This window comes from Ostrea edulis, chromosome 1, assembly GCF_947568905.1.
Source record: "Ostrea edulis chromosome 1, xbOstEdul1.1, whole genome shotgun sequence".
Lineage (NCBI taxonomy): Eukaryota > Metazoa > Mollusca > Bivalvia > Ostreida > Ostreidae > Ostrea > Ostrea edulis.
In genome coordinates, this window is record NC_079164.1 from 76,767,061 (window position 1) to 76,781,060 (window position 14,000).

Below are 14,000 nucleotides of genomic sequence, written 5' to 3' on the forward strand. Positions count from 1 at the left end.
AAAGCTTGCGTAACGCGTTCTCTGGTCAGAGAATGAAGCAAACCAATAAACATATCTGCAAAATTGAAGAGTTCCAAATTTATTATCAGACACTCATTGTTTCTTTAAATCGACGAACTTAATAACGATATTTTGGTCAGTTTGTCCACATGTGGTAAGTAAAATATGAGATCAGCCGTGGGTATCCGACGATTAAAGTTTTGCAGTGTTATTATCTATTTGATAATATGCAGGGCCAGTCATATGTTTAATTCATTGGAACACTTGCAGGTCCACAATCAACTCGAACTTTCGTCATAATGTTTAAGCGACTTCATATCTAAAAACAAAAGTGAAGAGACTAAGATCCAACCCAGATAGAGAACAATCTTTCGAAGACTTTCAATTTGTGGCCCGTATGAAAATTTCAAAGTTAAGGGGCAACAACAGCAAAGTTTCTCTTAAAATGTGTTAAGTACAGGTTCACCTAAGAATCATGCAAAATAGAAATAAAAAATAAATGATTAGTTTCCTGTGACCGAAAGGAAAAAACGTGTGTGAATTGTAGTTTGTAACTTTCTAAAAAAAATAACCAAGTTTTATTCTCAAATACCAAAAAAAAAAATTTAACTGTTACACGATTCTTGGGTGATTACTATACGACACATTAACATGTAAAGTTTATTTGTTTATATCTTCATGGTGATGCCTTGCACGGATCAAAAATAGGATAGAATTTGACGTTATAACTAAACTAATTTGATAGTGTTTGACAAGTAGTACTCTTTAGAGGAAAAAACAATTACCCATCATTTCATTTAAAATATTCACCTTTTTAATATACAATATTCACAACGTAACATGCAATATAGAACAAAAGTTACAAATACGAAATATATAAAAGAAAATTGTATACATAATTCTGCATTCAAAATATAAAAAAAGTATGTATGTGTCCAAAGATAGGGCATACGAAATATAAACATGAAAACGTGGACATCTTAAGCAAATAGAAAATAAATGTGCTCGTAAAACCGAGAAACACTTCCATAGACAAACTTCTACTTCATTTTGCGAACAAAGGCTGCGTAAGTGTAACAGTATCACAGGTAGCTTGAAAAGATCTGTACGACGTTCAGCTTGTACCTGAAAAAAAAAATCAGAGAGCATCCGCTGCATAGAATATAACCAAACTTAAATAAGGTAACAAAATTCCTACATCTACTATTGTTCATCTTTTGCAAAGTAATTATCAAACAAGATCGGCGTTAAATAGTATGTGAGAGTTTTTCTTTGGTGGGGGTGAAGAGACTATCAGGGTAAACATGTTTGATGTTAGTCAATCAAGTCAAACTCCTGGTGATTTGAATGCTATATTGCGTATCACAAGATTCGTTCAAAGAGTGTTTAAATCCAACAGACGTTAACACGTTACAAAACACTGCCACTATACAGTAAGTAATTAAAACGAGGTCTTTCTAAGATTGATTGATAACAGGGAATGCTTACTCCTCCTAGGCACCTGATCCCACCTCTGGTGTGTACAGGGGTCCGTGTTTGCCCAACTATCTATTTTGTATTGCTTGTAGGAGTTATGAGATTGATCACTGTTCGTTATCTTCACCTTGCATTCAATATATTCTACTTATAAATTGTATGTTTGGAGTCAAAATATCATTTTGGTAAATCAGATCCCTATTTCAAGTCATGTAATATTAAGATTCGGATTCTTTCTTGTGTTATCTCATATTATAAATTATGAAAGGGAAAGATAATAAACAGTGATCAATATCATAACTCCTATAAACAATACCACATAGATAGTTGGGCAAACACGGACCCCTGGACACATCAGTGGTGGGATGATGTGCCTAGAGGAGTAAGAATTCCCTGTGGACCGGTCACACCCGCCATGAGCCCTATCTCTTGATCAGGTAAACGGAGTTAACTGTAAACAAAATCAATGTGCCAAGAACGATCTAACAATCGGTATGAAACAGCATTTGACCCAATGATAGGTTGTATTGACAAACTAGATCGTTATAGCAACCATATAATTTGCGAAATGTTGATTTAAACAAGACTGTTGACACCTCTGTACTATCGACTTGTTTGTCAGTAGCTTGTCTCGATTTTAAAAACACTGACCATATGCAGAACAAGCTCATGCATATCGAATCAGTTGAGAGATATAAACACCATTGTGCAGATGATAATGGAATATTGCTACATAAACATGGGAAGTTGACGATGAAGAAGCTGAAATCATCCCGTTTGTTATAAATTTAGTTGTTAGTTTGCCGTTAATATCTACTTTCAATAAAATATCAAAGGATGAAGTAGAAGTGGACGACTCTGTGGTGTCTTTTATTTCGAGTTCACAGGGATATATTGAATCGACATCTTGAAAATTGTTATTGTTAATAGATAAAACGTCGTCGATATATCTAAAAGGCCACAACAAGAGCTTTTTTCTTCTCACGTAGAAATTTTTGAATAAATTTTGCTTCATATGAATATAAAAACAGGTCATCTAAGAAAGGAGCACAATTCGTGCCCATGGGAATTCCGACAGACTGTTGGAAGACCTGATCACCAAAGACCGCGGAGATATTATCAATGGGGAATTTTAGCATATTTTTTACTTCAATTTGAGAGTACTTGTGCGTGGAATCAGAGTGATGTTTAACAAAGTAATTTTGGGGATGACTGATTACTAGATATGAATATTTCCGTTTTCTATTTTTGTTGAAGAAGCAACTGTCTATGATGTCAAAAAGTCTAGTCTTTAATTTATCGTGAGGAATGGTCGTGTAAAGTGTTGAAGAGTCATACGTTTTGATTTTGTTGATTTGAGAAAAATTTTGCCATTTCAAGTTTACCAAAAGTTCTTTAGAATTTTTTAGATTACACATTTGATTTACACCACTTCTGGCATATGTAGTGGCACAGTAATTTTGAAGTTTCTCCTTCACAGCTGTTAATATTATCGCGAGGAGCAAAGATAGGGGCTTGGTAGAAAACTTACTGGATTTAGCAATGCATCTTTGTAAGAGTTTTTATGCAGTTACAAATCCTACTGTATCCGTTGATTTTCCATTTTATAGAGGACCCAAAACTTGCTGAGAAATAAATTTAAAAGAGAGAAAAATAAATAAAAAGTAGTGTCGTGCGGGTTCTCAAGGTGACGTGTCCCTATATACGACATAACATTTTTTTCTCAGTTTGCTCATCCTATAAAATTGCGTGTTACAAATAAATTATTTGATTTACTATATCGATACCATAATTGAAATGATGGGGCCTCCAGTTCGAACATCTCCCCGTCCAGCAGAATAAGTCGCTTTAACATCATCTTTTCCGGGTTCTCTTCGTCCAAACCGTGTGTCAGTTCTACTGTGATTCCTTTGGCAGTTAACACCTCCATCTCATTTCTTGACAATTCCTTTCAAATAATATTGCATAAGCTTGTGTTTGTTGCACATAACATCAACAACGTTATTTTGACAATTTTATAAATAAGTCAATACATGTGCCTTTAAACTTTACAGGTTCCAATTGCATTAACAGTCATTCGATAATTAATGTGGTTGTTTCTAGGTCTCCTCTTCTGTCCGTTGTCAGAAGAAGACACGTGTATATTTTGAGACTAAAAAGGACAATGTCAAGGTCGTAATCAGATAATGAGCTTGACGTTCGTGATTCTTTCCAACAGAAATTTGGGATATGTGTGATCCGATACCGTTGCTTTTCTAACGGATATACGTCATATTCTGGATGTCAGTAGATGATAGTCATTAAAGAGATCATGCGAAAATTAAGGTCAGTATAGCATATTACTCGAGTATCGTTAAACCTTGAAACGTAGTAATAAATTTAAAAATACTTAACGACTATTGGGCATAAGTCAAAGGTCTTGAGCATACCAGCACTTATTAAAGATTGATTGATTATGGTTTTACGCCGTTTTGGCAATATTTCAGCCATTTTACGGCGGTTAACTTATTTTAAATATGTTTGGTTGTCAGTGTTTGAGTTTTCTTGACGGTCCCCAGTGAGCCTACTCTTTTTCGAAATCAGGGAAACAATCTTTTACGTGCCAAGGGGGTTGTGATCCTTGACAACGGGACACCGTTTAACTTTCCATCCGACGGACATTAAAAGTTAAATATATATAAACAGTTGTATTATAAAAATGTTCATATTTCTCTGTAAAAATCGCATTCTTGTAATATTGTATGATATAATGATTGTCAATGTTTTTAAAAGGTTCTTGCAAAAAGTGTATTCTGTATGGGCGTAAAATCACTGTATTCTAAAAGAATGTGATATATAGTTAATGGACAGTCACAAAATATACACTTATTAGAGAATATAAGGCACAAGTTCAAAGGTTTTCATCATACCAGCACTTGTTGATAAAACATGGAATACTGGATGATTTTGTCCAGCGATAATCTACTAAAGAATCATAAAATTTGAGAGGCATTTCTACTGCACATTCCCCATTAATTTTGTGAAAATTTCATGGAATAAAAAATGTGACGAACCATCGTGTATTCTGACAATATAAGAAGAAAAAGCCTCATAGTTTTCCTTTCATTCTCCCTAAATATTTTTGCTATGTACTTCATCAATCAGTCATTTGTTCAATTAGAATCAAATGTGTAAACTGTTAGTATTAGCAATCAAACAATCTATGATTCTATAGAAACCAGTATCCAGCAACTAAATCTTACCATTGGTGTCCTTTCACGGATGTGCTTGAAAAACTTGAATACAGATGCGACAGACACACTGTCATAGAAGATAAAAGACGAACACATTGTTGGTTTGATAACAAACATTTTGGCATCGTCAATCACGACATTACCATCAAATATGACGTTGCCGTTGAGAGTCATCATATTCCAGAACTTCCGGTTGAAGACCACTGTAAAGGAAGTTATAGAAGTACGTTTTAAAATAGCAAAAGTCTAAAGTTTATATCTATTATTTTTGCACCAAGAATGTTGGTTTCACCGATTTGAAATACTGCAATGAATGATAGGAGGCAGTATTGGTGACATGGTATCAGCTCAGGCAAATGTGAAGTATTTTGAACGGTTGCATATGATAGTAGTGTACTCCTGGGGTACGATATCAGTATATGCGTATTCAAAATGACAGAGCTATGTTGGAAACCAGGCACAATGCAGTCATAGTGGTGGCGAAGTACCCTTGCTGAGGTGCAGTAATTGTTATTTAATATTTCAGTCGTGTATACGAATGTCTATATATTCATTGATTTTCGTCAACAAACATTGAAGCCGACAAGTGAACTTATTCATATCAAGCAGTGCAATCTTCATGACGTCTGATAAAAGTCCCATGATAGAAAAAATAATCATGTAGGTAATATAAAAGCTATGTTTTACTGCTTTTATGTATATGTAATTATAACAAATTTTGTCATTATTGATTGTTACCTGTATCAGAAGTATAAGAAGTGTATCCAGTTAGCTTTCTATCAGCAACAAAGATCTCTGTCTCGTTGGTCTCAGTGTTACGTCGCTCGGTGACTCTGAAAAGCATACATATTTACTTGTAATCTCTAAATATCTTATGATTTATAAAGCATTATGCTATGTGGATAGTACTTTTTACCCCTCATTCTGTGTTGGATAATTATATACTTACGATGAGTGAAATGTGACTTTAGCATCGAAAACGCGTTCTCTATGAGATTTGAAACGAAGCATCCACAGCGAAACATCTGCATACAGACAAAAACAAATAATGAAATGGAAAAACAATTCGATGAGTCTGACTCAAAAAAATCCATGGTATAAGGATATTTCATAGAGACAGTCTTTGACACTTACAACGGTATCGAGATCGTCCCAGCCAACGGAACTTTCTATCGCAGTGAAATACAAGATCCGTAATGAACCCATACGTAGAGGCTGCACCAGCAAACCCAACAAGTTTACCTTTACTGTAGAGACCCATCAGATGTGAAGAAACTATTCTCCCTGTTGAATTCAAATTACTATCTGTTTCAGAGGTTTGTTGTGTATTCGTTTTACATGAATATTAACAATTATATAATTATATGCTATATGACATCCTCATGCAATGTCTTGTAAGACAAAATCTCCATTCTAGCCCTTGTTATACTTTGATGGGCATTTTCAATAAAATGTATACACTAAATGCAATGATCGACAGGATCTTACCTTGAACGACATGAAGAGCAGCCGTTAAAACATCCTTGCTGCCTGTGTTATTTTCTGCCACAACATTTCTAGATCCTTTGTAAAGGTGTACAAATAATGTAATTTTTACTTCGTCACCTTAGAACTACAACATTTCAAACAATAGCATATCTATGAGCTACGATTATGGTGGGAACATTACCACATGGTATCATGGCTATTGGAATATTCAAGTGGGAGAGTGATGAATTATGGTCATTTATATCAACGCCTTTTTCTTCCTGTCTCTTTCTCATCAACACGTTGACCACTTCATGATATGACCCGTCACCTCCAAGTACTACAATCCTGGAATAGATATGTTTGAACTCACTGGTGGAGAACTTCGAATGAACAAGTTTTACAATGATCATATTTCATGAATCACACCATACGGTTTATAAACGGTAAATATAACGAACAGTGATCAATCTCATAGCTCCTATAAGGATTACAAAATTAAGCGTTGGGCAAACATGGACCAATGGACATAACAGAGGTGGGCTCTGGTACATAGGAGGCGAAAGCATCCCCTGTGAACCGATCACATCCGCCGTGAGCCTTATATCTTGATCAAGTCAACGGAGCAAACGGTTTTCTCTCTCTATGTAAAGAAAATATTTGAAAACAGAAAATACTTAGTACCCATCAGTGTTCGTAAAATCATAGGTTTTCACAACATCAGTAAAGTGTCCAGAACGCTCCGAGACTGAAACATAAAACATTTACATTAAGTCTTTGTCACTTCGATAGTTAGCAGTTTAGATAATTTCTATATTGTAAAAATGATGTATACTTACAGATTATATCCATGGAAATACCGGACAGTATGAAAAGTGGATCCACGATATCTGTGAAATCTTTCCTGGCAGTACCATTACCGCTAATAGAGTTGATCAACACCAACACTCTTTTGGGATGTTTTGATTCTGAAAAATCTAGACTAATGTAAAAGTTATACAGTACCAATGTTGATGCACCAGATGCGCATTTCGACAAATAATGTCCTTTCAGTGATGCTCAAGCCGAAATTTTGGAAATTCGAAATAACAATAAACTTGTAAGAGCTAAAAGGAAACCTAGAGTGCCAAAACCCGGAGACAAATTCGTCCAAGGATATAAGATCATGATGATATTCTTAACTGCAGAAATAATGGCTTTTAGAAGGCGCTAAATGATATTCATTATAGTGAGATAAACATTTATTTCATTGCTGATTTATTTGAGAAATTAACTGTACCTTTTCTCTTTTCTGTTAAATCATGCTGGAAAGGTTTCCGTTGTTCCCCAGAAATCACCTTGCACTTCTTTAGCAATTGGTTTGATGAACCATGTTCGATTAGCCACAATCGAGTTATCTCAGTCCTCCAAAACCATCCTATCACTATCTCTTCATATCCAATGATATCACCGAACCCATATTTTGCTTTTAAAAAAAATCGATGATTTGAATATTCAGCATATTTCATATTCATGACTAAAAACAAGTACTTTATAAACATGTAATTCACATTAATTGCTAGTTTACATGATTTATGATTATATCAAAATAAAGATTATGTGCTCGTGTATAGGATGTACAGTTTACACCAACATTACATGCTCGTACAGGTGATAAACAATCTACATCAATTTGAAATGATCGCATAGTGATGGACAATCTACATTAACCTGTCGATGTGAAAATTGTGTTTTGCATTGATAGAAAAAGATTTATTCAGCTGAACTTTTTATTCTTTTTAATAATAAGCAGAGTCTTTACTTACTAGGTCACAAGTGCTATATAGAGAGTTTATATACGTGGCGATATGTTTAAATACATACAGAGAGAGAGAGAGAGAGAGAGAGAGAGAGAGAGAGAGAGAGAGAACGCTAAACACCAACAACACTCAACATCCAAAGTGTCGGATCTAATTGTAGATAAGATATCAGAGCATTAAGAATTGTATATATATATATATATATATATATATATATATATATATATATATATATATATATATTTCTGTATGTATTAAAATTTGATATACAATTCCAAGGAATCTGTAAACATTACGAATACTGGGACAGATTTTAGAGTGACTCCTTTTGAACATTTGATGCCACGTAATACTGTGCTCAGCAGACGACAGAAAAACGTTTCCTAAATTCATACGAAAGTGAAATCACAGCAGCACAGAAATTGTGTAAAATAACAATGATACCTAGATCTGCTTGATAATCTGAAGAGATTTCGTGAAAGGTAGTCAGCGATAGAGAATCCAAATCTCTGATATTGTATGTTATTGATAATATGATGCGTATTTTGTAGACTCAAGACAGCTGTGGCGTTCCATAGAAAACAGCAAACAATCAATCAACAGTCACGGTAGACGTAGTCACGACAATGACCCTCACTATTACCGCCATCAGCGCCATACAAGTATTCAAATATTAAGTATATTCTTTATATCATTAGGTCTATTCTTTATATCATTAAGTCTATTCTTTATATCTTTAAGTCTACTTGATATAATATGTAGTGAAAACATTACATAAAAAATATGCTGGAGTTCCTCATTCACAATATCTTCGTGGTCTTCGGTGATCAGGTCTTCCAACAGTCTGTCGGAATTCCCATTGGCACGAATTGTGCTCCTTTGTTAGCCGACCTGCTTTTATAATCCTATGAAGCAGAAATCATTCATAAACTTCTACGTGAGAAGAAAAGAATTCTTGCTGTGGCCTTCAATTCGACATTTAGATATATCAACGGCGTTTTATCTATTAACAATCATAATTTTCATTCATATGTCGATTCGATATATCCCTGTGAACTCGAAATAAAAGACAACACAGAGTCGTCCACTTTTGCTTCTATTTTGTATTGCTTGTATGAGTTATCAAATTGATCACTGCTCGTTATCTTCGCCTTTTATAAGGAACATTTAATTTGGAGCTCCAAGTGACTTCCGAATTATCAAGTTTTATTTACACTATATGATATCAATGAATATAACATGATTAATGCACGCAATTATGCAAAAATTGTTCTTGAATTCATTTTAATTAAAGATATCATTCATTCATTTTATGTGCGCAACAATTCAAACACACAAGTCATTGAAAGGTTCCTCTTCTATTCAATTGTTCTATTTAATTCCTCCTCTATTGTGATTTCCCGCGCTTGAGCGGGGTTTCATCTAGCGTAAATATCATTTAATAGACTGATATCGCTCTATCAGCATGTCTAATCTCCTGTTTCTGTTGGTAGCCCAAGCCACTCAAACATTTTTAATTTTGTTAACTGAAGCAATCTGTTCAGAAAGCGCGACATCCTGGTTTTTGATAGTTACCAATCATTGATAGTCATTGGTTTGATAATTCTAAATACTATAGCATGGTTATCTAAACTTGAAGCTTGGACTTGGGTGTACGAAGTGATTCGGTATAGGCAAAAATGTTTTGTTCGAGTTGTGACACATGTACTAATGACTACGGATTACTCCATTTACCTGATCAAGATTACTGGCTCATGATAGGTGTGTCCAATGAACAGAAGGTGCTTACTTTTCCTAGGCACCTGGTCCCACTTTTTGGTGTTTCTGTGTTTGCCCTAGATGAAGTGTCACAAATTTTGACCTATGCATGGCGCTGATGGTGGTAATAGGGAGGGTCATTGTCGTGACAACGTCTACCGTGATACAGGAGCTTGTATGGCGCTGATGGCGGTAATAGTGAGGGGCATTGTCGTGACAACGTCTACCGTGATTGTTGATTGATTGTTTGCTGTTTTCTAGGGAACGCCACAGCTGTCTTAAGGCTACAAAATACGCATCATATCATCGATAACATACAATATTTATACATGTAGTATATTCTTTATATCATTAGGTCTATTCTTTATATCTTTAAGTCTATTTGATATAATATGTGGTGAAATCACTATTCTATGATGTCAAATCAATGTAGTACATTGTCGAATGCGCATAATATTCAGTCTAAAATCTATAATATTTCGCCTAAACTGTATTTCATTAAGTCATATTCATAAAGCAGTGGGTTTAGACGTTATAGGATGATATCAAAACAACATGGCATAAAGTCTTCTTTTTTTTTTTTAAAACAATGACACCAAAATCATATTATATTAAGTCTATCTTTTATATCATTAAGTCCACTTGATATAATATGCAGTGAAGGAACTATAATATGATGTCATAACTATACATCATTAATTCATTTTTGTATGGCATGTGATCCAATGTGCAATAATGATGTCAAAACGGTGTATGATTAAGGAATTTTCTTATATCGGTTTGTCGTGTTTATATGTTATTTACTGTTTTAAATGTTGTATTGTGAAATATTTATAATACATTGTCCAAATTAGGTTTCATTCAGTCGTTGTATATTACATTACGCTACGTTATAATACACTGTTAAAATAATGCACCGTTATGTCGGTTTTATATGTTATGCTGTTGTTTTCCGAATGATTAAGAGCATTCGGAATTTCTCGCCCCAAAAGGGCTACGAGAAAAGCTTCACTAAAAGGATTTCAAGTAGGAAAACGTATCTCCAGAAATGATCAGTATTTTATCCAACGATGAATTAAAGAGGCTGCACGAGGGGAAAATTTAAAAAAAAAAACACCCCCACAAAATAAAACAAACAAACCCCCCAAAAAATTTAAACAGCAACCTTCTGAGAAATCTTTCAGCAAGTAAACATAGGAAAAATCATGCACCTAAAAAAGTTTATCTCTATGCATTTTCTCTGTTTAGCGTAGACAGGACAAAAGAGCGTCCAAAACGACTATGCTGTTTCTCTAATAAAGCAGGACTAGGAGAAAACTTAGGATGAAAAAATCCCATGAGAAGAAATTGGCAGAAAAACATTTTGAACGAAGTAAACGAAAATGGGGAAAATGTGGGCTTTCCGAAATTAGTCAAAACTGTAGCAAGTTAACTTTAAACTGTTCATGGTCATCTGAAAAACTGCAGAGAAATGTGCACCCTAAGTGACAATATATGTATAAAAAATTACAAATACAGAGAATCTATTCTTAATCATCCCGAAGTAGTCTGGAGAATTAAACATTAAAGAACAATGTGCGACATGTGGAAGACTATCAACGAAAACACATAGTCATGTACATAGCGCAGGAAAGACTCTACCAAAATTGTAAAGTTCATATCATGATCCCCGGGGGTAGAGGTTCTGACTCCAGGGCAGGCCAAATGATCAAGTGTCATCGTATGAGTGTATGGTTGGTATCTACGTGCCATATATGAGATTGTTCCTCTAGCATCATAGACTGTGTTTTTAATCTGCTCATTTTTCTTTCGTTCATATCTGTTTCATTCACACGATGCAGAGTGCAGACTTAATGTCTTAGACGACAGCATTGGATATTAATACCGTTTTGTTTTCTTATTTATCCTAAAACGTTCTCTCTCCGCAATATAGAAACCTTCTATGCATCCACATGATTATCTAGTTCAGTATCAGTTATATCAGACATTCCAAACTTTCTTATTCTGCAATAGATCGTGCTTTCAGAGATCGAAAGTAGATATTTCTTTAATATTTAATTGTTGTTTAAAATGTTTTCTAAAACATTTTCTGAAACTAAAAATTCCCATTGGACTAGAAATCTTGTTTGGGTCTTTGAAAACCATATGAAACGCATGCATATCAATGCCTCAAATCTTCATTTCTTGTGCTAATAATAAACACACAGGAGAAATATCCTCTAGTAAGAGTATTCTCCAAAGCCAATTTTTCCCAAAATGTGGCCCATATTAAAGGCATTGTCAAAAATACTCATTTCATACAAAACATCCACTTTTGAGAGAGAAATATTCGGAACACAGCATCATATATATGACGACTTATCATACGTTGAATGATTTGATGCAATAGCATTTCAACACGACAGGATACATTAAAGTAACTTAACATATTTTAACTTTTTCTCAATGTATCACATATAAACGTGACTTAATAACATGTAGTCACATCAAACTGTTATATATAAAATGACCTTCCAATGACATGTTTTGACTTCATATTGACAAGAACCATGTGCTATACGGATATAACTTTATGGTATATAGTTTTGACAAGATACATCAGAACTCCGACTATATAATACATTGTTGTGACATCATATTATAGTTTCTCCACTACATAGCATATCAAATGGACTTAGTGATATAAAGGATAGACTTAATATGATATGGTTTTGGTGTCATTGTTTTAAAAAAAAACGTATGCCATGTTGTTTTGATATCATCTCATAACGTCTGAACCCACTGCTTAATGAATATGACTTAATAAAATACAGTTTTAGACGACTTATTATAGATTTTAGACTGAATATTATGCGCATTCGACAATGTACTATATTGATTCGTCATCATAGGATAGGGTTTTCACTACATATTATATCAAGTAGACTTAAAGATATAAAGAATAGACTTAATGATATAAAGAATAGACCTAATGATATAAAGAATAAACTTAATATTGTATGTTATTGATAATATGATGCTTATTTTGTAGCCTTAAGACAGCTGCGGCGTTCCATAGTTTATCGCTACACTCAGCATTTTTTCAGTTATCTGGTGGCGCCCAGTTTTTATTGGTGGAAGAGAGAACCCAGATTCAATGTATCTGGGAAGAGACCACCGACCTTCCGAAAGTAAACTGGGAAACTTTCGTACTTACCGGCTCGAGTGGGATTCGAACCCGCGCCTACCAGAGGTGGCCTTGTGATTTTGAGCACGATGCTCTATCCAGTCGGCTACAGGAGCGTACAGGAGCTTTGTTCATATTGAATATATTCGTGACTTTCTTTTCTAATGCCGGACGCTTGGAAGTAACAGTCGCTACTTACGGATTAGGCCTGACGATGCACCGTGATCGAGAATAAAACCCAGACATCCAGGTTGTAAAGCGAGCGCCCAAACCAATAGGCAGTCACGACCGTCATGGGATTTTACGGTGATTTACCAACTGTATGGCGACTATTGTCATACGTCTACAAAGATTCCGATGGATCAGATCATTCGCCATACATATGATACATATTATAGGTTGTTACCTATGCCCTGCACTTATTCAAAATTTGAAAAGTCTTACTTACTGACTAAACTTCCATTCGACTGAAATGTTAATTGTCCTTCATTGAGGGTCACTTTGGTTTCTAGATTATCGACTACCAAATCATACATCTTCCTTACTGCGCAAGTGTATGGGTCAGTCTGTATACTTCATAATATTCCAAAACGCTACCTACAGGTAAATAGGGATTAAAGGAGCAAAGACTACAGGCAGGGAATTAGCTATCACTTTGCTTTGTGCAAGATATGGCCCATATTGTGGACTTATCGAGAACCTGAGGGTCATCATGAGGACAGATAGTTAAGAAAGAATGTGACCTAATTATGGCAGAGTTTGGGCTTAGTGTAAAATGTTGATCGTAAACTTTGGAGTCTGGAGTTATGCAAATTCATGATCAGGGATTTGCTTAAAAAAAAGATTTTACCCTTGACCTAGGCCAAATGACATTGGCTTAAGGTCATATCTTTTGTGTTCAAAGAATGTTTTCAACTAACTTTATTAGTGCCATTGACCTTGATCAAAGATCTACGGACACACTTGTATTCATTGGCAAGTATAATGTCTTTATTACAGGGTCATGGCCTGCGCTACTTAGATAGGGGCGAAACAGCAAAAGTCGGGGGGGGGGGATAAATAGATTTTTTACCTCCTCTTTGCTGTTGTTTTTAGTACATG

General features: G+C 34.8%; 1 protein-coding gene across 1 annotated transcript; it reads right to left on the bottom strand.

Annotated features, from left to right (window-relative positions):
- Nucleotides 1–791: 791 nt before the first annotated feature.
- LOC125680836 (uncharacterized) lies at nucleotides 792–13,696 on the bottom strand. Its single transcript, XM_048920618.2, has 12 exons — nucleotides 13,348–13,696; nucleotides 7,456–7,641; nucleotides 7,016–7,144; nucleotides 6,861–6,924; nucleotides 6,379–6,524; nucleotides 6,198–6,272; nucleotides 5,844–5,993; nucleotides 5,659–5,734; nucleotides 5,448–5,542; nucleotides 4,719–4,912; nucleotides 3,264–3,424; nucleotides 792–1,125 (listed from the first exon to the last, which is right to left on the bottom strand). Exons 1-12 carry the CDS (start codon nucleotides 13,433–13,435, stop codon nucleotides 1,083–1,085), a joined length of 1,407 nt encoding a protein of 468 aa, XP_048776575.1. The 5' UTR covers nucleotides 13,436–13,696; the 3' UTR covers nucleotides 792–1,082.
- Between the last annotated feature and the right edge of the window lie 304 nt (nucleotides 13,697–14,000).

Coding starts and splice junctions, on each gene's coding strand:
- LOC125680836 (XM_048920618.2), bottom strand. CDS start 13,435: ATGTATGATTTGGTAGTCGATAATCTAGAAACCAAAGTGACCCTCAAT. Junction 7,145..7,455: donor TTTAACAGAAAAGAGAAAAG/GTACAGTTAATT, acceptor TAGATTTTTCAG/AATCAAAACATCCCAAAAGA. Junction 5,735..5,843: donor GGGACGATCTCGATACCGTT/GTAAGTGTCAAA, acceptor GTCTGTATGCAG/ATGTTTCGCTGTGGATGCTT.